At 43.9% G+C, this 25,592-nt stretch overlaps 2 protein-coding genes across 3 annotated transcripts; one reads left to right on the top strand and one right to left on the bottom strand.

Annotated features, from left to right (window-relative positions):
* The first annotated feature begins 2,281 nt into the window (after window positions 1-2,281).
* LOC118360860 (coiled-coil domain-containing protein 50-like) lies at window positions 2,282-11,817 on the top strand. Of its 2 annotated transcripts, XM_035740345.2 has the most exons (8): window positions 2,282-2,450; window positions 3,686-5,122; window positions 6,841-6,959; window positions 7,225-7,308; window positions 8,541-8,675; window positions 8,798-8,889; window positions 9,794-9,894; window positions 9,986-11,817. In XM_035740345.2, the coding sequence occupies exons 1-8, from the start codon at window positions 2,333-2,335 to the stop codon at window positions 10,129-10,131; spliced, it is 2,232 nt and encodes a 743-aa protein (XP_035596238.2). In that variant the 5' UTR covers window positions 2,282-2,332; the 3' UTR covers window positions 10,132-11,817. The 2 variants fall into 2 exon arrangements, with proteins under 2 accessions (XP_035596238.2, XP_052341100.1); XM_052485140.1 differs by lacking the exon at window positions 3,686-5,122 and having other exon boundaries at window positions 2,297-2,450.
* Window positions 11,818-13,468: 1,651 nt separating this feature from the next.
* Window positions 13,469-17,930, bottom strand: LOC118360859 (tumor necrosis factor receptor superfamily member 9-like). Its single transcript, XM_035740338.2, has 7 exons — window positions 17,538-17,930; window positions 16,765-16,884; window positions 16,484-16,627; window positions 16,288-16,360; window positions 15,955-16,076; window positions 15,716-15,871; window positions 13,469-15,529 (listed from the first exon to the last, which is right to left on the bottom strand). Exons 1-7 carry the CDS (start codon window positions 17,677-17,679, stop codon window positions 15,417-15,419), a joined length of 870 nt encoding a protein of 289 aa, XP_035596231.1. The 5' UTR covers window positions 17,680-17,930; the 3' UTR covers window positions 13,469-15,416.
* Window positions 17,931-25,592: the final 7,662 nt, after the last annotated feature.

Below are 25,592 nucleotides of genomic sequence, written 5' to 3'. Positions count from 1 at the left end.
GCACTCCCTGAGCTAACCTGCCATTTCAAGCTGCTAACTGTCTGCTGAGGCTGGCAAGGCTAAGCACTGGGATTTAGCCAACCAAGAGGCTCTTAACACTTGTCATTGGAGGTTTCTTTTGTCCCGAAAGGGCCCACCCATCTAAACATGCACTATTTGATCTAGTTGTTGTCTTAGGTCTCTCTCTTTAAGTCTTTAAGTAGTGTTGTGGTGTCTCTTGTCTCTCGGGATGTGTGTTGTCCTATATTTTATTTTGAACCCCCACTGGAGGCCTTTGGTAGGCCGTCATTGTAAATAGGAATTTGTTCTTAACTGACTTGCCTAGTTAAATAAAGGTTAAATAAATAAAACACATCTACAGGTGGCATCAAGGGAGTACTGATATGGTTTGTTGTCACCCCCCCACATGTATCAATGGACCCGCACTCTATTTCCGTTATGTGTAATTTGTCGCACAGGTCCTCAATTCTGTCTCAGAGGAGGCAGAGCACAAGTCTTTTTTGAGGTCAAAGTTACAAGGGAGGCAGCCCTTGTGCAGGGTGGCAGTGGCATGCCCAGATGACAAGGTGTTAATGAAAGTAAAGCAGCCCACTCTCTCAGCAATTTTTCCAGACCAGAGCCCAGCCGCTGAGCCAGGCAGAGGGAGATAAAAGGATAGCCTTCTGTTTCTCTGGTCTGCCTGCCTGGCCTCTTATTTTCCATTGAGTCAGCCCCCAGGCCTTCCTGAAATTACCAGCCTGGCCTGGCCATCTGGAGCTAGTCTGTTCCTGGATCTGTTTGTGCTGTTTTTCCACAATGACCATAGGAGTTAGTAAGACCGCACAAACCGATCTGGGACCAGGCTAACACGGCGCAGGTTTTGTGATGCGCAGCCACTGTGGTCATACTAGATCTCCCTCCATAATGGAGACAAGTCACCTACTGTGGCTCTGCATTCAGCAACACTTCCACTGTCTTTCTATTGCAGGCCACCCAGACTCTGTCTATACAATTTCAGACTAGTTGTCAGTGTTTATCATGTTGCAAGTTTCCACACGTAATTAAATAGCAAAGATACATTTGTATTGTGTTCTGAAGAGTCTTTGATGTCTTGTTTGTCCTTACTGCTTGTTTGAGTTAACCCACTAAACCACCTGACAGTGATTGAGCAATTGGATCCTTGCAGTGGTGTAAAGTACTTAAGTAAAAATACTAACTACTACTTAAGCTGTTTTCAGGTATCTGTACTTTACTATTTACATTTTTTCCCCAAATTTTACTTCAATTACATTCCTATAGAAAACAATGTACTTTTTACTCCATACATTTTCCCTGACACCCAAAAGTAGTCTTTTACATTTGGACAGGAAAATGTTCAAATTCTCAAGAAAACATAACTGGTTATCTCTTCATGTCACTAACACAAATGTTTAGTTTGTAAATTATGTCTGCGTGTTGGTGTGTGCCCCTGGCTATCTGTAAATAAAACAAGACAATTGTGCCATCTTGTTTGCTATAAGGAATTTTAAATGATTTAGACTTTTACTGTTGGTACTTCAGTATATTTCAGAAATGACTTTGGATACTTCTATTTGAAACCAAATACTTTGACTTTTACTGTAGTATCCTACTGGGTGACTTTCACTTTTCTATTAAGGTATCTTTACTTTTACTCAAGTATGACAATTGAGTACTTTTTCCACCACTGGATCCTTATTTGAATTGTGATTTAAGAACCACGAGCCAATCATTACTAGGTCTAATGCCATGTCACTCATACACCTTAACATGTAGCAATAATATATCTGTGGCTTGATTTGATGCTTTGCATCACACCAGTAATTCATGACCAAGAAGTAAGAACCCTGACCCTATTTCTCTGAAGATTCTCTGTTATGGTTGATTTGACAAATGTTATTTTAGGGTAACAGGGCTTTACTGTTTATTTTGTCATTTTGGGCCATGTTATACTGACACCTTGTGGTACTAATCTGTAATGTACAGAATGATCTCTTTCAAGGGTTCTCTGAAAGTAGATGGGTGGAGGCTGAATAGAAAACCACAGTGATTGATGCCAGTGTCTGCCCACACATTGGCACAAGCCTACTTAACCTCAGCCATATGCTTGGCAAGCATTTGGAGGTTTACATATTAGGCATTTTCTGACTGACTCAGTACTGCAACTGAGCACAAACTGAGTGTGAAGGATACACTTAACATATTTCTTCTCCTGTTCTGGGCTCTGAGTCAACCCTAAATCACTAGTACTGTTGTATGATACTGAAGACAACCATTGTCTATAATGATTTTATTCCCATCTGCTGACTGAGTGTATTGTTACAGCTCTGGTTCCATGGATGAAACACTAATAGACCTAACCTTGTTTCCACAGGAAATGGCTAAACACATCCAGGAAGAGGAGAAGCTGAGGGTCAGACAGAGGAGCAGTGGGCAGGAAAGCCTCAGTGACGGTACAGTCACACTTAGTATCTGTTGTTTCATTATAGAAGAAAATAAACTGTCACTATTGTTTTGTTCGGGCATCAAACAAGATTTCCAATTATTCCTAGGCATGACAATACTTTATAATCTAACAGTGTGCTTTATGGGTAAAAGGCCCCTCTGTTGACAGGGTCATTTGCTTTAGGGTTAATTTTTATCATCTATATGGTTTCTTATCTTTTATTCTTGAAATAATGTCTAATGGTGACAAAGGTTGGTTGAATGATTGCTTTGGTTTAAATCATACTTTGGGTGGTACCTGCTATTCTGACCTGTCCTCTTGATTTTGTTACTTCTCAATGCTTTTTCACCATGGTTGGTGTACATACTGTTTCTTTTATGATCATAACAAGGACAAAATATGGCACAGAAGGACTTGAAATCCTAATCAACTCTGGACTCTTAAACTCTGATGAACCCTGATGATCAAGCCCTCCACACCTGGGTCATTGTAGCCAGTTTGTAGCTGTGGGCAAATGGGGATACCTAGCCAGTTACACAACTGAATGCATTCAACCAAAATGTGTCTTCTGCATTTAACCCAACCCCTCTGGATCAGAGAGGTGCGGAGGGCTGATTTAATCAACGCCCACGTCATCAGCGCCCGGGGAGCAGGTGTTGTGAGTTAACTGTCTTGCTCAAGGGCAGAATGGCACGGTTTTCTACCTTGCCGGCTCAGGGATTCAAACTAGCAACCTTTCGGTTACTGGCCCAATGCTCTTAACTACTAGGCTACCTGCGTAGTAGGTGTAGAGCTGAAGTTACTTGGGGAGACTGTGCTCTAATCTAACCCTGCTTTGCTCTGCATGCTTGACTGCCTGTCCTCCTCCTCCTCAGCCAGACATTCCAATCTGCATCCACTTGACTCCACAGGTTTCCTGGGAGCCTTATCACTCTGGCAATCACTTCGCTCTAGCTATCTTGTTAATAATATGGACCGTGGCACTGTGTGCGTTGTTTTGTCTGTCAAGCTTGTATTTAAATGTTCACTTATAGATAAATAATCTAGGATCATTTAATTACATGCCTCCTTTCCAAATATTAAACATCATTATTACAAAATGGCATGTCAAGCATGGTCCCTTGTATATTGATATGAATGAACCCTGTGTTAGCCTGGCACCATTCACTGCGCCTGTCTAATATAAACCATTAACACCCACACTCACCTGCTTTTGTGTTTGCATGTTTGGCTTGATTATAGACGGTACCAACGTCCGTTGCTCACCCTCGTCATGCCCACGCCTGCCTGCTCTCAGCACCAGCCCTAGCCAGGGAGAAGGGCTGCACCATCAGCCTGCTACCAGCAGGTGGCAATGTTCAATCTCTAACACACAGCCACAGTCACACTCTACTGCTGAGCCTCTGTATGAGACCCACAGGTCAGCAGGACAGAATAACAGAACACAATCATCACATAATGGACACTCGAATCTGCCTAGACTCATCAGAAACTACCTCCAATGCCCTCCACCAGACTATTTGAGTGATGAAGGCTCAGAGGACGAAGACACTGTTTTCCCTGAACACCTTCCTCCATCCCGGCCCTGTAGACTGGAGAAATGGCTCAATACTGCCCCTAGTCATTGCCAGGCTTCTGTGTACCAACTACCGGAGAGGAGTTACAGGAGTCTCTGCAGTCCCATCAGCTCCAGAGAAGAGCGCAGCAGGATGTGGGAGAGGGGAAGTGGAACAAGGGAGGAAAGGCATAGGGGGAGTTGTCAGGACAGGGATAGGGGGGTTAAGGAAAAGAGGGCTAGGATTTGGGATAAGAATCCCAGGGCAAAGCATGACCGGGGTTATGACAGGGACTCCAAGTCAGAGGAGGGGAGAGGGTGGCGCTACATCAGTAGTACTAATGACTCTGCCAGAGGGCTGCGGGATAAAGACCGAGACGGGGTTAGGAGGAGGTGGACCTACAGAGAAACCAGCGACAACAAACAAGTCCGCTTCCAGGACAATGCCAGCAGGCATTGTTATAGTTACCATGACGACATCAGGCGAGCAGTGAATGTATGGGACCTGATTGCCCATGACTTAAGAGAGAGGGGTGTGGCCGTGAGGCAGAGCTTCCACGGGGGGTCAAGGTCACGGGGGGTCAGAGGTGAGGTCAGAGACTGCCAAGTGCATGATGGGGAAAATGCCGTTGCCCACAGTGACTCTCAACATCAACAGAGAGCTTTTCTAAGAGCTGTCCCCACCAGGTGTAGTTACCATGGAGATGTCGGGGAAAGAAAGAGAGCCTCACAAAGCGAAGGCTACAGTAACCAAGGCCATGGAGGAGAGGGAGAAAGAATCCTTGAAAACCTGACCATAGTGGAGGGTAGTGGGACTGAGGTCAATGTTGAACACAGCAGAGGGAGAGGGGGGAGGAGGAGTAGTGGAGACCCTAGGAACAGGGTCAGCTCAGGTGGGGACCAGGAGAGGGATGGCAGGGATGATAGGCAACAGCATAGTGAGCGCAGGGTGAGGACTGCAAGTGATTGCCAGCATGGGTATAAGCAGGAGGAGCAGAACAGCTCAGAGGAGGAGGAAGAGAGGAGGGAGGAGAGACCCCTGCGGAGAGCCCACCATTTCAGCCAAAGCTTCTGCAGCAGAGGGGCCTCCATCAGGGCCAGATCTAGGCACACCTCCAAAGCAGGTAACACAGCACTCTGAACACAGACCTGCAGGGGAGGTGACTACTGTACTCTTTACCCAAAGCTTCCCAACAACCTCTCTGTGTACATCTACTCCTCTTCACGTCCTCCCTCCTTAAACAATCAAATCTGGAAAAATCTACTCATCTTGGTTTCCTTGTGTTTAAAGGAGGGGCCTCCAATTTTTTTTTTTTTTCTCAGAAATGAGATGTTTCTTTTGTAGTGTTCATTCTGATGGTCTGGGAAATACCTTCATCTGGATTTGCCTCATTTATAGACTAGCTGTTCTTCAAACCCCTCTCCATCCTTCATCTTTCAGTTCCTAGCCCAATGCTATCTGCTAGGCTACCTGCTACCCCAGACCTGTCTTCCAGCACATGTGCTGTATGATTTGCAGTATGTTTCTTTTCTCTAAGTATGAAGAAAAATATAAACGCAGCATGTAAAGTGTTGGTCCCATGTTTCATAAGCTGAAATAAAAGATCCCAGAAATTGTACATACGCACAATAAGCATATTTCTCTAAAACATCTGTTAGTGAGCATTTCTCCTTTGCCAAACTAATCCATCCACCTGACAGGTGTGGCATGAAACAGCACGATCATTGCACAGGTGCACCTTGTCCTGGGAACAATAAAAGGCCAGTCTAAAATGTGCAGTTTTGTCACAACAAAATGCCACATATGTCTCAAGTTTTAAGGGAGAGTGCAATTGGCAGGCTGACTGCATGAATGTCCACCAGGGCTGTTGCCAGAGAATTGAATGTTAATTTCTCTACCATAAGCCGCCTCCAACGTCGCATTACAGAATTTGGGAGTATGTCCAACCGGCCTCACAACCACAGACCACATGTAACCACGCCAGCCCAGGACCTCCACATCCGACGTCTTCACCTGTGGACAGTCTGAGACCAGACACCCAGCTGATGAAACTGTAGGTTTGCACAACCAAATAGTTTGTGCAGAAATTCTCAGGGAAGCTCATCCGCGTACTCGTTGTCCACACCAGGTTTTTGACCTGACTGCAGTTTGGCGTCAGAACCGACTTCTGTGGGCAAATGGTATAGGCAGGCATAAGCTAGGGACACAATTGTATTTAATCAATTTGAATGCGCAGAGATACCGTGATGAGATCCTGAGGCCCATTGTCGTGCCATTCATCCGCTGCCATCACCTCATGTTTCAGCATGATAATGCACGGCCCCATGTCGCAAGGATCTGTACACCATTCCCGGAAACTAAAAATGTCCCAGTTCTTTCACCTGCATACTCACCATTTGAGAATTTACGACAGCGTGTTCCAGTTCCGCCAATATCCTGCGACTTCGCACAGCCATGGAAGAGGAGTAGGACAGCATTCCACAGGCCACAATCAACAGCCTGATCACCTCTATGTGAAGGAGATGTCGCAATGAGTCACACCAGATACTGACTGGTTTTCTGATCTACTTTATTTTTTAAATTAAGGAATCTGTGACCAACCGCTGCATATCTGTATTCCCAGTCATGTGAAATCCATAGATTGGGGCCTAATTAATTGATTTCAATTGACTGAGTTCCTTATATGAACTGTAACTCAGTCAAGTCTTTGAAATTGTTGCATGTTGCGTTTCAATTTTTGTTCAGTATACTTCACTAGATTTAATTTCATAGACCTTTTAATCATACCTCATCACAGCCTTTATCTCTAAACCTTCCTGACCCAGGTCTTTCCTTCTACAGGAGCCGCGCTGCAGCCAGAGGAGGGGGTGTGTCTGGACCTGGGGGAACTGCACCAGGTGTTGCTGGATGAGGAGCTGGCCAGGAGGCTGCAAAAGGAGGAGGAGAAACTGTTGACTAGGGTAAGGGAGGATCATCCTACTGGATGTACTGTGTCGGCTCACATCCAACTATGTTACTAAATGTCGCTGTCTGATAGTCTGTCTTGAAAATTTGAGTTTTTCAGGAAATGTATTTTATTTTTTTACACATTAACGAACATACAATTATGAAACTTCAAAAGCTATTTTGAATATGTTCTTGGTCCTAGAGTCATGACATGTTCAGAGTAGATTCAGGGGAGTTACTGCAGCAACACCATGCTGAGTTATTCTCTTGTCATTGCAGAGCCCTCCAGCCTGTTCTTCCCTCTCTCAACATGACTCTTACCCAGAGGGAGACTTCAGAGTTGCGCAAGTGGCTCAGGATGAGGTAAGATAAAGGTGTAAAAGGAAATATCATGATTTTGGTATTATCTCCCAACAGAACTGACTGCAAGTGGTCCTTCTGTGGCTCAGTTGGTAGAGCATGGCGCTTGTAACGCCAGGGTAGTGGGTTCGATTCCCGGGACCACCCATACGTAGAATGTATGCACACATGACTGTAAGTCGCTTTGGATAAAAGCGTCTGCTAAATGGCATATATTATTATTATTTAGGTGAGAGGTCTTCAACCTTTCCTTGCCCAGGCACCCGCTCCCAGGAAAACCGAAGACCCAGGGACCCCATCATTCGTTAACAAAACTAATACTGGCGAGGACAAGTAATCAACATTTTAAAATGAATAGATCTGCTAGACATTTTTTTCCATTATTTTGACCCCACATTATAATTGGAGGAAGTGTAAACTCTACTATTTGCTAGAAAGGTAACTCAAAACACATTTTTGCTTAGAGCAGCTATTTATCTGGTTCAACAAAGGTTAGCAAAAGTTTATGTCCAAGTCAATAAAACTTGGCAGTGGCATATTGGTAGCTTGTTCGCAGGTGCTTTTTCAAAGCCTATGTTAGATAGATACTCCCGCGAGTGTAATTGACTCTTATTTTGCTCAATACTAGGAGTTAAGAAATAAAGTTGACATCATTAGAAATAAAATATTCTACTCTTTTCTGCTGTAGGCATGTAATTCAAAAGTCTTCTATATTTGTCGCAGACCCCTGCGAAAAGGGCTCCCGAGTGGTGCGGTGGTCTAAGGCACTCTATCTCAGTGCTAGAGGCATCACTACAGACCCTGGTTCGATTCCAGGCTGTATCACAACCGGCCGTGATTGGGAGTCCCATAGGGTGGCGCACAATTGGCCCAGCATTGTCCGGGTTAGGGGTTGGCCAGGGTAGGCTGTCATTGTAAATAAGAATTTGTTCTTATCTGACTTGCCTAGTTAAATCAAATAAAACGTTTTTCTAAAAAAGTACCTTTGAGGGCTGTGGACCCCCAGTTGAATACCCCTGATCTAAGGAGAGGTATATTACCGTCTTTAACTAGGGGATGTGCTTCCAAAGTTAATTTGACCTTTTTATCAACCGATTTCAAAATTCATCAGATAAATCATAGGCTCAGGTCAAAGGTCCCTCAAAGCCTTGGGTTCAGCTAGAGTCCACCTGTCCAATGTGTAACAACATGCCTATTGTGTATTGACCCTTCATGGTCACTGTGTCCTCTGTCAGGAAATCGCCCGCTTCATGCAGAAACAGGAAATACAGTCGAATCGCCAGTCACGTGACCTTAATGGCCCGGGATCACGACGTGAACAGCATGACCTGGCTGACCCCCACAACAGGAGAACTGTCAGAGAGAGACCGGTAGCTGCTGCTGGTTTTATGAGCCATTGTCTACATATAATGTTAACTATTGACACTATACATGGACTTAAGTCTTATTTCAAAACAATATTATAATAATAATAATGTGTTATGTGTGTCAGATTCAGCGGGAGAGACTGGACTCCGAGGGCCTTCCATCTCCTACTGAGGAGTGTTCTCCTGACTATCAGGCCCCTAGCCCCACCTCAACACTGTGAGTCATGCTTGGGCGGTATCCACATTTCCATAACTTCAAACCAACCATCCTGCAGTATGCGGTATTACCAAGTACATGTAAAATCCCATTGCGGATGCTAGCTAAATGTAAATGAGCGTATGCAAACATTTTTTTATGGTCTCTCAAACTATTTGCAGGACAGACATCCCAGCTCAAAGTTATACAAGAAACTCAAACATGCTACTCACATTTTTCCTCACACACAAAACAACCGCAAGGTTCTTGATCCAGGAGGGGATTCTCTGCAGTTACCAAGATGAGCTTGATTTTTGTAGGAAGCTAGCCACTTGGATAACTCGTTAGTAAGTTAGCAAATAAAATACACAGTATTTAGCACATTTTAGACAGTTATAACACATCTAACTGGAAAATATTTAGCAAAGTGTTACTAGATCACCTGCGTTTCTAAACAAATGTGATCGGCTCAGCTATTTTAAGGGAACTAGGCATACCTACTGGTAAGTACTTACTGGTAAGCTTCATGATGAAAAATAATGGAACAGGTCAAATGAAGAACGCAATCTGCTTTATCTCCTAAACTAGTGCACAAGTTGACTGCAGGTATTTAAAGTCAAAATAAATACTTAAATGTAATAAAAACTTTATTGAAAATCATACCATGAGTATTTCAAAATACCCCAGTATACCACCCAACCCTACTGTGCCACTCTAATGTAATGTATAATGCTGGGAAACCCCTGTCTGGAAATGCCCTGCTTAGCACCTGACTGATCTTATCATTTGCTGCTAATATATGGGTCTTTTGAAAAAGTTTTTGCTAGAGATTTGCTACCTGTGTAATGGACTGCTATCGTATGTTTTGTAATAGATTAGGCTCTGAAAAGTTCTATATTTCAACCTGCTACTTATATCCTTACAGATCACAACAGCCAATCAGAAACATTGCAGAGGAACTGGACCCAACTTTCAAGACCAAGAGACCAGGCAAGGAGAGCATCAGAGCGGGACAGACCATTTCTGGTAGGAATAACAATGTAACACCTGACCATAACATGTAGCTTCATATAGAGGTGATGTACAGTTTTAGGACCTTCTCTTGTCTTCTTAATAGGCCCATCCTCCTGTCAGTCTCGTCCAATCCCCCACTTACATGACTTCATGGAGGAGCCTACGTTCATCCCGCCCACGAAGAGGCAAAGCGCCAAATCAGGACGCGCCAAATCCAAAGAGAAGAAGGAGAACTGTAAGCAGCAGTGATGTCACAGTTAGAGACACTGGGAACAACCCCTCACCCCGCCCCATATCCATTTACACCCCCCGCCCCCCACTACTTAACCTGGTCCGAGAGCACTATCTCCAGATACTTGTATTATTATTTAATTGTCCCAACTAGCACTTTAACCAGTTAAATACAATTGGAGATTTTGTTTTTGTTTAAATTACTGGTGTAGATAAGACAACAATTTGGGTTCATATAACCTAATATAATTAACAAAGTGAAGAATTCTAGTTGACCTGCCAATTATTCTCTCGTCTTCTGTGTTGATGAGAGAAGGTTAATATCAATCACCATGTTTGATTGTTTGTTACTTTTATTTGTTTTATTGTTTAGTATTATTAAAGGGATACTTCAAGATTTTGGCAGTGAGGCCCTTTATCTACTTCCCCAGAGTCAGATGAATTCGGATACCATGTTTGTGTTTGTCCTGTATGAAAGAAGTTAGAGGTAAATATGTGAGCCAATGCTAACTAGCGGTAGCGCAATTACTACCCATAGACTTCCAGTCATTGTGCTAACGCTAGTTAGCTTTGGCTCACAAATTTACCTCTAACGTTCATACTGGACACTGAGACACAAACATGGTATCCGAGTTCATCTGGCTCTGGGGAAGTAAATAGAGGGCCTCACAGCCAAAATCATGAAGTATCCCTTTAATGGGAGATCTAAGTAACACTCCAATTCAAACGGCTTTCACCATATCTGACAGCGATTGCATCCAATCCCTCTTGTCAATATCTGTTTGAAAAATACCTGAGGAGCTCTCTATCATTACTATCATGTCATTCACACCCTGCTAAAGTGACAAGTTTCCCAATTACTGGGAAATAGACTTGTCACTTTATGCTAATACTGTATTTCCCCAGTAAGCCAAGTCTATGGTAGGATATTGAGTCATATGTTTGATCCCCATGCTGTACATACTGTACTGTAGCCATCCTACAGCTAACGCTACATCTTTAGTGTATGACAGGAGGACACTACAAAGCCAGTCAACAAAGCATACTGCTAAACCCTCTACCAGCAACCTTAACTGGACATTGATTGGTTATGTAAGTTCAACGACTAAAATACATCCTCAATGTAGTTTTCCCACCAACTCTCTGCTTCCCATCCTTTTGCAGCACTCATTCGAGTGCATTCAACAGACAATCATCGCTCTGTACTGTACATTTCCGTTCCTTTTATTTAAACTGTATTTTTTTGCACACATCATACAGTAACTGCACATTAGACAGGCACTGCTGGGCTTGTAGTTTGCTACAACTTATCTTTATTTCATGATTTTTGTTTATGCACACACAATTGTTGTTTACTTATATTTTGTGACCTATTATTGCCAGTTATTTTTTATGGAACAGTTGATTCAAACGATCACATTTATTTTGTATTGATAAATAGTTTTAGTTTTGTGTTTATAGTGTCTTATGAACACAATCTGCTTCATTGCTTAAATGTGATCTTGTACAATACTTTTATTTTAACATTATGGTCCAAATATTTTTTGCCTGTTTGAGCATGAACATTATTCATTCTGTTCTTCTATTTAAGTAGAAATGTTCATATTACTATTGAGACACATATATTATATACACACACTGGCATTAGTGCTCATGTAGGTTTCTGAGAAGTTTTTCTGAATAAAATGAACAGCCATGAAACCAGCAGTAATTTAATCTTTTTCCTCTCTCTTAGGGAAACTTGCAGTGCCTTCAAAGTATTCAGACCCCTTGACTTTTCCCTCATCTTGTTATTGTTGTTACATTACAGCCTTATTCTAAAATTGATTCAATTATTTTTTTCCCCCTTAGCAAGCTACACACAATACCCCATAATGACAAATACATTTAGCAAATGTATGAAAACATTTAAAAAACATACCTTATTTATATAAATATTCAGCCCCTTTGATATTAAGCTCAGGTGCATCCTGTTTCTATTGATTATCTTTGAGATGTTTCTACAAGTTGATTGGAGTACACCTATGGTAAATTCAATTGATTGGACATGATTTGGAAAGGAACACACCTGTCTATATAAGGTCCCACAGTTCACAGTGCATGTCAGAGCAAAAACCAAGTCATGAGGTCAAAGGAATTGTCTGTAGAGCTCCGGGACAGGATTATGTCGAGGTGCAGAATCTGGGGAAGGGTACCAAAACATTTCTGCAGCATTGAAGGTCCCCAAAAACACAGTGGTCTCCATCTTTCTTAAATGGAAGATGTTTGGAACCACCAAGACTCTTCCTAGAGCTGGCCGCCCAGCCAAACTGAGCAATCGGGGGAGAAGGGCCTTGGTCAGGGAGGTGACCAAGAACCTGATGGTCATTCCTACAGAGTTCATCTGTGGAGATGGGAGAACCTTCCAGAGGGACAACCATCACTGCAACACTCTACCAATTATCCCTTTATGGTGGAGTGGCCAGACGGAAGCCTCTCTTCAGTAAAAGGCACATGACAGCCCGCTTGGAGTTTGCCAAAATGCACCTAAAGGACTCCGACCATGAGAAACAAAATTCTCTGGTCTGATGGAACCAACTCTTTTGCCTGAATGCCAAGCATCGCGTCTGGAGGAAACCTGGCACCATACCTATGGTGAAGCATGGTGGTGGCAGCATCATGCTGTGGGGATGTTTTTCAGAGGCAGGGACTGGGGGACTGGTCCGGATTGAGGGAAAGATGAACAGAGCAAATAACAGAGATCCTTGATGAAAACCTGCTACAGAGCGCTCAAGACCTCAAACTGGGCAAAGGTTCACCTTCCATCAGGACAACCACCCTGAGCACACAGCCAAGACAACACAGGAGTGGCTTTGAGACAAGTCGCAATGTCCTTGAGTTGTCCAGCCAGAGTCCGGACTTGAACCCGATCGAACATCTCTGGAGAGACCTGACAATAGCTGTACAGCAATGCTGCCCATCGAACCTGACAGAGCTTGAGAGGATCTGCAGAGAAGAATGGGAGAAACTTCCCAAATACAGGTGTGCCAAGCTTGTAGCGTCATACCCAAGACTCAACGCTGTAATCAATACTCAGTACTTTGTTGAAGCACCTTTTGGCAAAGGGTCTGCATACTTTCGTGACATTTCAGTTTATTTTTTAATAAATGAGCAACAATTTGCTTTGTCTTTATGGGGAATTGAGAGGGGGAAAAACAATTTAATCAGTTTTAGAATAAGGCTGTAACATAACAAATGTGGAAAAAGTCAAGGGGTCTGAATACTTTCCGAAGGCACTGTATGCCGACCAGAAATGTGCTGTCGTAAATTTAGCTGATTATGACATTGGTTGGAATACAATAAGACAACCCAGTGGTATTTACTAGTTCTTTAATATCAAAACAACAATATTACAGTACTTATTCAATCATTACCATTTTATCATGGCCTATAACATATTGTATACAAGGCATAGAAAGTCCTAGGAGCCTGCCAGTCCAAGTACATATTCGCATGAATGCCACTCAATAATCCATCAGTAACTGGCTCTTTAAAAACCCTGTCCTCAGATGACTGACAGTCTGTGGTGGTGATGACTCATTAACACCTCTACTGTTATAAGCCCACTCCATGGGTGTGGGTTAACATTTTACACCATGTAGGCAATTATGGCCCCTATTGTGAATGTGAGATGTTCCATCTCAGTGGCCTATGCCTGTCACACTAGCTAAATACAGATCCAGTTCAGACACCCTTACGTAGTTACTGTAACTCCACTATGATACGCTACTCCTCTGTATACTCATGACAAGTCGAGGTTACATGAGTACAGATCTGACCAATGTTTCTACACGATCCTCTGTCGGAGGTGCTCTTTTTAACAGTCACGGGTCTTCCCTGCACTGTGTAAGTCAGAATTCCAACGAGATCCCGTGAGCTTTAGTCAGACTAGTTTCATTGTGTACATTCCCAGCAGTGATGGTACTACATGATTAATATGACACATCAGAATCCCTCGGCTTTCCCAGCTCTGCTTAGTGGAGAGCCCACAGGGAGGTATCGCGTGTCAGACACTTTATCACAGATCTGTCATTCCATTGTACAGCACGTAGGATACCTTGTGAAAGCTATTATTTTACAACCAGGGCCAAAGGAACAGCCACAAACAATGCTTGTGATTGCAAAACTATAGTGGTGAAAGGGTTTAATCAAACTAGGTTAAAGGTAGGCCTTTGGAATCACTTGCAATGCCTATTGCCTACATTATAAATTGCGTGTCAAGTACAATTTACATTCGTATTAGTTAATTTATGTTTCCAATGACATTAGATAAGCTTCTGTGTAAAGGGCTGAGGAAAGCCCCACATGAGAGGATTCCCTGACCTTTAGCATCCCCTACTACATTTGAGGAAAGTCCAGACCCCTCACTTTCTGGCAGTGTATCATAGAGAAGAATATAACATATTGTTTCCCACACATGTCCTTCACTCTTATCCCATTCAATACAAGCAGTACTTTCACACAAAACGCTGCTCCAAGTCCCGTACTGTATCACATTGGCACATTCCTAACAAAGTGCTGAGAAAAATACCTTTTGTCCTTGCTGTAATTAATCTGTGTCACAGTAATGTTAAATAGGGGTATTTACTTCTGATCAGTTACTGTGGGCAGCGGAGTTTCGCCTTACAGGAAATACGTGAATATGAGTCAGTGGGAGGCATGTGGGCTGTCACATCTAGCTGCCTGTGGTTTACATTGTTGCTGCTGTATTATAGGGAAACAGCATGACTCTGCTCACACCCTCGCACATACAAATGTCAAGTGTAGCATGTCATCACGTTTAGGTCATCTAAACTATATTAACAGGAAACTATGCTAATAAAACCAGGAAATGTACAAGTATGTACATAGTTGAACTAATCCAGCAGCAGACACTTGATACAGTAACTGCTGGGGAGTCTAACTAATGAATAGGTCAAATAATGACTGTTTTTCCCCCTGAACTTCCCCACCACTACTGACATTTGAATATCAGTTTACTGGCTGACATAAATGGTATACTTTCACAGAAAGTCATTGTTACATAGAGATCTCAATATTCACATCTTTGAATGTGCATGTAAGATACAAACAAATACTGGGGTATCACAAATGGCCAAAAGTATCTGAACCTCTCAATTCCTTAGTGACAGTGTGTGGCATGAACAATCAGAGTCTAACAGTACTGGAACCATGTTTTGGCCATTCACTGGAAAGGCATCAGAGAGCCAGTGTGTGAGGTAGTGGCCTGTAGATCAGACCTAGTATAACCTTGCCACTCCCAATCACACAGGCAGGAGCTTGGTCTCAGAGTCCTGGGAGTGCAGTGTTTCAGAACTGCTGCCCTGTTCCTGCTGAGGGTGGTGGAAACTGACCTCTATCAGGCTCCTCGGCTCATCTGAGATGGAGAGGGGGGGGATATAGGGGAGCGAGGGAGGATCAGGGAGAGAAGATTGAGTTTATATTTGAATCTGAGGTTAAGATAAAGCTGTTTCTACATTTCAGGACAACAGTTTGAAAGCTTACAGAATATTGATCCAGTATGGATGAGTTGTCCCCTGATAATGAGGAGGAACATGATTACCTGTAGGAGGAGTTGGCACAATAAGGTTTGGCTCATTGTGGGTTGTCTTCTCTGGTTTCTTTTTGCTGTTGTTGATGATGATGACCAGAAACAAGATAATAAGGATGATAAAGACTCCACACGAGGCCGTTATAGCCCAAACCAGCCCTGTGCCATCTGGGAGTAAGAGGTTGGCATCTTTCAAACAAGGTGATATTACAACATCAATTTTGCCATAGTGTTAGATTCACAGGTCTTACCTTCAGAGCCCCGTCTCGTAGGTAAGGTAATCACTTGGGGGATTGAATTGTTGGTAATGCCGCACTTGCTGTCACTAACTGCATCTCCCAAGGCCACAATGTGTTCATTGGGATGGGGACAGCTGGGACAGAGATGGAGAAATAAAGATTCAAGATTGGCTTTCTCCAATACCAGATTACATTGAGTAGCCATGGTGCAGGATTTTTGTTCCAGGTTGCTGTGATTTGCTGCATACGGTAATAATTTGTTGGCAGATTAATGCCATGGCATTAGTACTACCAGTACACCAATATTGAATCAAACTCAGAGTTTAGGGGGAAATTAAATCTAACCTTGTTCTCCAAGGCTTACACTTCTCATGGATTTGGTCACTGAAGGTCCCAACTGGACAATTCCGGCAGGAGCCTATGAAGACAAACAGGCAGAGATTTGAGACTTGGTGAATAAGTGTCCTGAGATTTTGAGTCTTATTAGGCATGCCAGATAACTTGTCTGACTTTAGTGTTTGCAGGTACAGATGTGTCTTACGTGCAGCGGGAAGAGGTTCCCGGCCCTTTCCACACTCCTGGACACAGAAGGAGCAGTGGCCATCACCACATCTGAGTCCTGCCTTACAGTCACACTCTGTGTCCTTGCTTCTTGTACAGGCCTTCTTAAGGGTCAGTGCCCCACCTACACACATACACACAAAAGCATGCGAAAGTGGAGTAAAATGAATAATTGTTAAAAGTCTAATTTATCAAACAATAGACATTTCAGTTCAGGGGTAAATAAATCATGTTAAAAGGTCAAATATCCTGGTGACATACCTACGCACTGAGTACACCTGCGACAGGAGAATGATGTTGTGTCAGTTGTGTAGGTCTCATTCCTACAGGGAACACACAGCTTTTTCGGGTCTGGACCACAGGGAGTCACCAGACGGTTCCCTACACAAATACACACACAGACAACATTGAACGTACTATATTGAAATCAAATCTGCATCCATAATAACTCAGTTATCAGGTGATTAACATAATTTGCTTCATCAGTAGCAATTGCAGTGGACATGAATATATAAGGTAAATGCTTTTGATAGGAATCTATTTCCCTTCCCACATAGAGCTGAGTTTATCATTGATCTGATCCCGGGTGATCATTATCCAATCCCCTTTAATGTGGTCCTATTAGAAACCACTGAAAATCAACTGGGTCACTGTGGTATAACCACTAAAGAGGAAATCATATTTAATTCACAACCTGGGATACACTAGATTATTCATCCCCATGAAAGACATGGGCTCTATTCAATCTGCCTCCCAGAAGTTAATTTGTACATCTTTGTTGACATTTAAAGGCAATGTTCCAGCTTTAGCAGAGACATCATTCACGTTTAACGCTGCATATGTCATATCAATCAGAAATTAACTTTTCTATCGCGGAATCTGTAACGCTTCAATTTTACAGATTGAATTAGACCCCATAATTTAACCAGATAAACCCTCTAGAATTTAATTCTCAAAATCCAAGCCATATTACATTAATTTACCGAGTACTGTTAAAGTTAAAACATATACAGTTGCCTTGTTTAGAAACTTACCTGGATGGCAGCTTTCACAGCAGATATCCGGAGAACCAGCAGAGGTTCTCCATTGCGCACAGCCTATCGCTATCTCACCAGTGCTACTCAGACAGCCCGGTATGAGCAGAGAGAAACACAATACCCTGAGTACCAGATGCATCGTCTTTCACAGTCCTCCAGACAAAAATATATAGCTACGGGACACAGCCGGGCTATGGATTCCAGATGACAGCAGTGCAGGTGAAAATAATAATAATCCAAATAGAATTGACATTAACAATGGTATTTAATCTACTTGAAAGCACCTTCTTGTACCAGTAAGCCCAGATATTACTAACTGTCCTTGCCTTAATGTACCCTACCATTGTCTTGAGGGCGTGACTAAATATGTATTGACGGTATTAAAACCAATGATTTTTATGTGTTGAACCCAGCGTGCAAAAAAAAAAGAAAAAAAGCCTGCCTTCATCGTTGCACTCCCCCCCACGATTGTAAAAAAAAAAGCCTGCCCTCATCGTGGCACTCCCCACGATTGTAAAAAAAAGCTGTAGAATGCATTTGGATTTATTACATTCGTTATTGACACATGTACTGTATTACAGACACCTTAATGCATACTTTTAAATTATATTATGTGAGCTAAACATACAAATATTTATTTTTAAAAATATATTAACATTTTCGATAAAGTATACTTTTTTGAGATTACTAATGTTACTGTCCCATCTACAACAACAAAATACTTAATTAAGCAATAAGGCCTGAGGGGGTGTGATATATAGCCAATTTACCACGGCTAAGGGCTGTTCTTATGCACAACGCAGAGTGCCTGGCTACAGCCCTTAGCCGCGGTGTATTGGTCATATAACCCCCGAGCTGCCTTATTGCTATTATAAACTGGTTACCAACATAATTAGAGAAATACAAATACATGTTTTGTCATACCCGTGGTATACGGTCTGATATACCACGACTGTCAGCCAATTTCTACTGCCAAATGAACACACTTCTAGTGGCAAATGTGTGAAATTACAGCCATGGTATAAAAGGGATAATCAACTCGGGGCTCTATACGTTCTCTGGAAAATAATGCAACTCCGTGGAAGGTCACTTTACTGGATTATCCCTTACTTAAATTAATTTGAATCATGATGGTGCAATCATACTTATCAAATTGTTTTTCCAAGTTGTGTTTCCAACATTAAAGAGGCAGTGCAGTCAAAAACGTGATATTCTTGTGTTTAATATACACTGCTCAAAAAAACTAAAGGGAACACTTAAACAACACAATGTAACTCCAAGTCAATCACACTTCTGTGAAATCAAACTGTCCACTTAGGAAGCAACACTGATTGACAATACATTTCACATGCTGTTGTGCTAATGGAATAGACAACAGGTGGAAATTATAAGCAATTAGCAAGACACCCCCAATAAAAGAGTGGTTCTGCAGGTGGGGACCACAGACCACTTCTCAGTTCCTATGCTTTCTGGCTGATGTTTTGGTCACTTTTGAATGCTGGCGGTGCTTTCACTCTAGTGGTAGCATGAGACTGAGTCTACAACCCACACAAGTGGCTCAAGTAGTGCAGCTCATCCAGGATGGCACATCAATGCGAGCTGTGGCAAGAAGGTTTGCTGTGTCTGTCAGCGTAGTGTCCAGAGCATGGAGGCGCTACCAGGAGACAGGCCAGTACATCAGGAGACGTGGAGGAGGCCGTAGGAGGGCAACAACCCAGCTGCAGGACCGCTACCTCAGCCTTTGTGCAAGGAGGAGCACTGCCAGAGCCCTGCAAAATAACCTCCAGCAGGCCACAAATGTGCATGTGTCTGCTCAAACAGTCAGAAACAGACTCCATGAGGGTGGTATGAGGGCCCGACGTCCACAGGTGGGGGGGTTGTGCTTACAGCCCAACACTGTGCAGGACGTTTGGCATTTGCCAGAGAACACCAAGATTGGCAAATTCGCCACTGGCGCCCTGTGCTCTTCACAGATGAAAGCAGGTTCACACTGAGCACATGTGACAGACGTGACAGTCTGGAGACGCCGTGGAGAACGTTCTGCTGCCTGCAACATCCTCCAGCATGACCGGTTTGGCGGTGGGTCAGTCATGGTGTGGGGTGGCATTTCTTTGGGGGGCCACACAGCCCTCCATGTGCTCGCCAGAGGTAGCCTGACTGCCATTGGGTACCGAGATGAGATCCTCAGACCCCTTGTGAGACCATATGCTGGTGCGGTTGGCCCTGGGTTCCTCCTAATGCAAGACGATGCTAGACCTCATGTGGCTGGAGTGTGTCAGCAGTTCCTGCAAGAGGAAGGCATTGATGCTATGGACTGGCCCGCCCGTTCCCCAGACCTGAATCCAATTGAGCACATCTGGGACATCATGTCTCGCTCCATCCACCAACACCACGCTGCACCACAGACTGTCCAGGAGTTGGCGGATGCTTTAGTCCAGGTCTGGGAGGAGATCCCTCAGGAGACCATCCGCCACCTCATCAGGAGCATGCCCAGGCGTTGTAGGGAGGTCATACAGGCACGTGGAGGCCACACACACTACTGAGCCTCATTTTGACTTGTTTTAAGGACACTACATCAAAGTTTGATCAGCCTGCAGTGTGGTTTTCCACTTTAATTTTGAGTGTGACTCCAAATCCAGACCTCCATGGGTTGATAAATTTGATTTCCATTGATCATTTTTGTGTGATTTTGTTGTCAGCACATTCAACTATGTAAAGAAAAAAGTATTTAATAAGAATATTTAATTCATTCAGATCTAGGATGTGTTATTTTAGTGTTCCCTTTATTTTTTTGAGCAGTGTATATTTCCACTGAGGTAGGAATAATAATGTGAAATTGTGAAAATGATAATGCCCCTTTAGTGTAAGAGCTGTTTGAAAAGACATGACATTTCAGCTTGTTTTGCATGGGTGGGGTTTGGATTGCCTGGCAATATCACCAGGCGGTAAAAGTTAATTGACCAATAACAAAGAGAGTTTGCCCTCCTCTCTGCCAATAACAGCTAGTTTTCAGGTTACATATCCCTCCCATTAGGCTCCTCCAATTAGGCCCTTCACTCAGACCACTCCCAGATAACTAGCTAAATTCTTGCTTGAGAAATAGCTTTTTGCTAAGAAGCCATGTTTGACCATTTTAATTGAAAACAGTCACAGTTAGGTACTAAATTGTTACCCAGAAAGGATTTGATATTGAGTTAAAAACGTCTGCATGAGAATTTACCTGCCCAAGTCCAATTCTCCATGGAGACACAGCACTTTGAATTTACATCATGATATATTGGACTTGGTTCAATCAATCAATCCCGTTTATTTTATAAAGCCCTTTTTATCAGCAGTTGTCACAAATGGCTTATATAGAAACCCAGCCTAAAACCCCAAACAGCAAGCAATGCAGAGGCAGAAGCACATTGGCTAGGAAAAGCTCCCTAGAAAGGCAGGAACCTAGCAAGAATACAAGAGAGAAACCAGATTCCGAGGGGTGGTCAGTCATCTTCTGGCAATGCCAGCTGGAAGATTATAAAGCTGTGTTCACATTGGCAGTTTCAAATGACTCAAATCCTATTTAGTTGCATATCTTATTCAAATCTGTTCTTTATCCTGCAGTCTGAACAGCCATAAAGCACTTGGAATTGGATATTTCAAGCCATATTTCAAATCTGATTCCTGGCCATGTGACTTGTCTGACTGGTCAAATCTGATTTATTTACCCTCAAGTGGTTTTTAGACTGTTATTTTGCATATCTTGTTGCTTGCTAGCTACTCTGTTGACAGTTTGACAAGAACGTGTGGTAGATAACTAGCTTGGTAATTCTTTACAAACAAATAAGTGAATGTTCTAGAAAGCTAAACAGCTACCTAGCTAGCTAGTTGACTGCTGTGGCTAGTTAAAAAGGACTTGACTTGAGACTTTAAGTGTTCTTACCCTATGATTTTGAACATTCAAAGCAACAGGGAAACGTCCATGACAGGCATTGTTGTCACCTTAGCTTCGCTACATAACTTCTGAGTGATGAGAAGCACAAGCACCACCACCAATCAGCCTACACTAATACACACACACACACACACACACACACACACACACACACACACACACACACACACACACACACACACACACACACACACACACGTCATTACTATGACAACTAGCATAGCCTTGTCAGCTGATTACTGCTGTCTGAACACACACAAATTCGATTTGGTCACTTGTAACTTGCTGTTTGGACAGTCCATAGTGCAAAACGGATTTGAAAACTAAAGTGATTTGAGCATTAAGGCCTGACATATCCTCATGGGGTTCTCTGTGTTACAATAGTAGTATTGTACTGAAAGAAGAACAAAAGAAGAGACAAAGTATGTTATGATCTCACATAATGGAAGAATGTGAATGTCCTCTTAGGACAGGGAGAAAGACATTTCCCGGCTGAGAACAATACATACTGAGGGAGAGAAAGGGAGGAAAGATAATATTGTGCAGAGCAACACATGGTTTGGAAGTCATTACAAAACCTTTCAACTTTCTTTGTCATTCCCTTGTGCTCATCCGCTGTTGTTTTGACTGAGTCAACCTGACTGGAGAGACTGCTACTATTCATATTTCACAACAGAGGAAATAGGAGCCTCACCACAAAAGGAGAAGCAACATTGCTGAACTGATGAAGCTTGGAAATGGAAAGTGAAACAAAAAGCAAGTTTTGTCATGAAAGTACCAATGACTCCTTCCAAAGCTTTGCCATGCAACACAATAGATCACCACATTAGATAACATTTGGCTGCATAAAATTCCAAGCAAAAAGATCAAGCCCTCTTTAAATAGTTTAATTGAAATAGGGAGAGCTGTGACACACTTGTCTGGAAAGGAGGTTGTTTGTTACTGCAACATTTGCTCAGAAATTGTGCAACTGGTTTGATTAGTTCTCGCAATTTTTTTTTTTTTTTTGAGACGTCTCGTTGTCTGGATATGATAATCCAACCGTTGTAATGGAGACGGGCTGCGCTCGGGGGCTGTGTGTGTCTGAGCGTGTGTGTGTCTGAGCGTGTGTGTGTCTGAGCGTGTGTGTGTCTGAGCGTGTGTGTGTGTCTGAGCGTGTGTGTGTCTGAGCGTGTGGGTGTCTGAGCGTGTGGGTGTCTGAGCGTGTGTGTGTCTGAGCGTGTGTGTGTCTGAGCGTGTGTGTGTCTGAGCGTGTGTGTGTGTGGGTGTCTGAGCGTGTGGGTGTCTGAGCGTGTGGGTGTCTGAGCGTGTGTGTGTCTGAGCGTGTGTGTGTCTGAGCGTGTGTGTGTGTCTGAGCGCGTGTGTGTCTGAGCGCGTGTGGGTGTCTGAGCGTGTGGGTGTCTGAGCGTGTGGGTGTCTGAGCGTGTGGGTGTCTGAGCGTGTGGGTGTCTGAGCGTGTGTGTGTCTGAGCGTGTGTGTGTCTGAGCGTGTGTGTGTCTGAGCGTGTGTGTGTCTGAGCGTGTGGGTGTCTGAGCGTGTGGGTGTCTGGCGTGTGTGTGTCTGAGCGTGTGGGTGTCTGAGCGTGTCTGAGCGTGTGTGTGTCTGAGCGTGTGTGTGTCTGAGCGTGTGTGTCTGAGCGTGTGTGTGTGTCTGAGCGTGTGTGTGTGTCTGAGCGTGTGTGTGTGTCTGAGCGTGTGTGTGTGTCTGAGCGTGTGTGTGTGTCTGAGCGTGTCTGAGCGTGTGTGTGTGTCTGAGCGTGTGTGTGTCTGAGCGTGTGGGTGTCTGTGTGTCTGAGCGTGTGGGTGTCTGAGCGTGTGGGTGTCTGAGCGTGTCTGAGCGTGTGTGTGTCTGAGCGTGTGTGTCTGAGCGTGTGTGTGTCTGAGCGTGTGTGTGTCTGAGCGTGTGGGTGTCTGAGCGTGTGGGTGTCTGAGCATGTGGGTGTCTGAGCGTGTGGGTGTCTGAGCGTGTGGGTGTCTGAGCGTGTGTGTCTGAGCGTGTGTGTGTCTGAGCGTGTGTGTGTCTGAGCGTGTGTGTGTGTCTGAGCGTGTGTGTGTGTCTGAGCGTGTGTGTGTCTGAGCGCGTGTGTGTGTCTGAGCGTGTGTGTGTGTCTGAGCGTGTGTGTGTGTCTGAGCGTGTGTGTGTGTCTGAGCGTGTGGGTGTCTGAGCGTGTGGGTGTCTGAGCGTGTGGGTGTTTGACTGAGAATGTCACAGAGGAGAACCAACCAGAAAAAGCACAGCCCCTTCATTATCGATGCATCTCGCCGACAACATCAGAGCCGTTCCAATCTCTGAAGCCAGGAGGACTTTGAGAGTTAGGTGTTAGCCAGATAGGAAATCCATCCAGGGGAACATACACTACATGGCCAAAAGCATGTGGACACGTTCTCGTCAAACATCTCATTCCAAAATACTTGGCATTAATATGGAGTTGGTCCCCCGCTTTGCTGCAATAACAGCCTCCTCTCTTCTGGGAATGCTTTCCACTAGATGTTGGAACATTGTTGGGTTCAGCCACAAGAGCATTGATGAGGTCAGGCACTGATGTTGGCAATTAGGCCTGGCTCGCAGTCAGCGTTCCAATTCATCCCAAAGGCGTCCGCCAAGCCCAGATTCGTCCGTCGGACTGACAGATCGTGAAGTGTGATTCATCACTCCAGAGAATGCGTTTCCACTGCTCCTGAGTCAAGCTTTACACCACTGTAGCTCAGCTTCCAGGAGTTGCTAAGGATGGAGGTTTAGAGTTTAGTTGCTGTTCCCAATAAGTTATTCCTGAAGAGACGTCCAGGGAAAAAAAGGTGATGCATTGTCCATCCTGTGGTTAGAGACTCCAACATCGCTTGGGTTAGATGTGGGAGGGGGGAGTTAAGACATGGGACTCAGCCCTACCTCAATGTTCGGGGTAGTGCTAAGATTAGAGGCAGGTTAGGATGTACCTAAGTACTTTTCGTTGAGTCTATTGGGGTATTTTGTATTCGTATCTTAATCCAAGCATTTTCACTGCTCTTGCTTTGTTGATCCGACCAATAACGATGTTCCAGGCCCATGATTTCCAACACTATTCATCCGTGGTATTTAATCTGGGGTTAAGGTTGTGGTTGAGGCTAGGGTTTTTTAGTTAAGTCAATTTATTTTTTGTATGATTTAAACAAAATGCTGTTTAGATCCCATCCCTCGGGAGTAGATAGCGTTGAAGAATGGGATCTAAAATTAATTAGGCCTATGTTGTTAGACCCATCCCTTGTGTAAGGTCTGCTTCCAGCTCACACTCTCAAACACATAGATCCCCTGAATGCAGCTCACACTCTCCAACACATAGATCCCCTGAATGCAGCACACACTCTCAAACACATAGATCCCCTGAATGCAGCTCACACTCTCAAACACATAGATCCCCTGAATGCAGCTCACACTCTCAAACACATAGATCCCCTGAATGCAGCTCACACTCTCAAACACATAGATCCCCTGAATGCAGCTCACACTCTCAAACACATAGATCCCCTGAATGCAGCTCACACTCTCAAACACATAGATCCCCTGAATGCAGCTCACACTCTCAAACACATAGATCCCCTAAACGCAGCTCACTCTCCAGCCCACTTTCCAGCTCACACTCTCAAACACATAGATCCCCTGAATGCAGCTCACTCTCCAGCCCACTTTCCAGCTCACACTCTCAAACACGTAGATCCCTGAGCCCACTTTCCAGCTCACACTCTCAAACACATAGATCCCCTGAATGCAGCTCACACTCCAGCCCACTTTCCAGCTCACACTCTCAAACACGTAGATCCCCTAAACGCAGCTCACTCTCCAGCCCACTTTCCAGCTCACACTCTCAAACACGTAGATCCCCTAAACGCAGCTCACTCTCCAGCCCACTTTCCAGCTCACACTCTCAAACACGTAGATCCCCTGAACGCAGCTCACTCTCCAGCCCACTTTCCAGCTCACACTCTCAAACACGTAGATCCCCTGAACGCAGCTCACTCTCCAGATCCCAATCACCTGAAAACTGATCACCTGTTCACACACCTGTATGTCATTATCACACACTATTTAGTTCAGTTCTCCACACCCCGTCATTGTGAGGTATTGTTTGTTTTGTGACACACTTC

The sequence above is a fragment of the Oncorhynchus keta genome, chromosome 28 (genome assembly GCF_023373465.1).
Source record: "Oncorhynchus keta strain PuntledgeMale-10-30-2019 chromosome 28, Oket_V2, whole genome shotgun sequence".
Taxonomy (NCBI): domain Eukaryota; kingdom Metazoa; phylum Chordata; class Actinopteri; order Salmoniformes; family Salmonidae; genus Oncorhynchus; species Oncorhynchus keta.
This window is presented reverse-complemented; position numbering and strand designations above follow the sequence as displayed.

Bases quoted from the DNA above. Each gene is read 5' to 3' on its own strand.
- LOC118360860 (XM_035740345.2), top strand. From the start codon at position 2,333: ATGGATGAAACACTAATAGACCTAACCTTGTTTCCACAGGAAATGGCT. The intron at 2,451-3,685 runs GTACAGTCACAC...GCTTGATTATAG, and splicing joins GCAGGAAAGCCTCAGTGACG to ACGGTACCAACGTCCGTTGC. The intron at 8,890-9,793 runs GTGAGTCATGCT...ATATCCTTACAG, and splicing joins CCTAGCCCCACCTCAACACT to ATCACAACAGCCAATCAGAA.
- LOC118360859 (XM_035740338.2), bottom strand. From the start codon at position 17,679: ATGCATCTGGTACTCAGGGTATTGTGTTTCTCTCTGCTCATACCGGGC. The intron at 16,885-17,537 runs GTAAGTTTCTAA...GTATTTGTGTAG, and splicing joins CTGTGAAAGCTGCCATCCAG to GGAACCGTCTGGTGACTCCC. The intron at 16,077-16,287 runs GTTAGATTTAAT...TCTCTGTCCCAG, and splicing joins TGTAAGCCTTGGAGAACAAG to CTGTCCCCATCCCAATGAAC.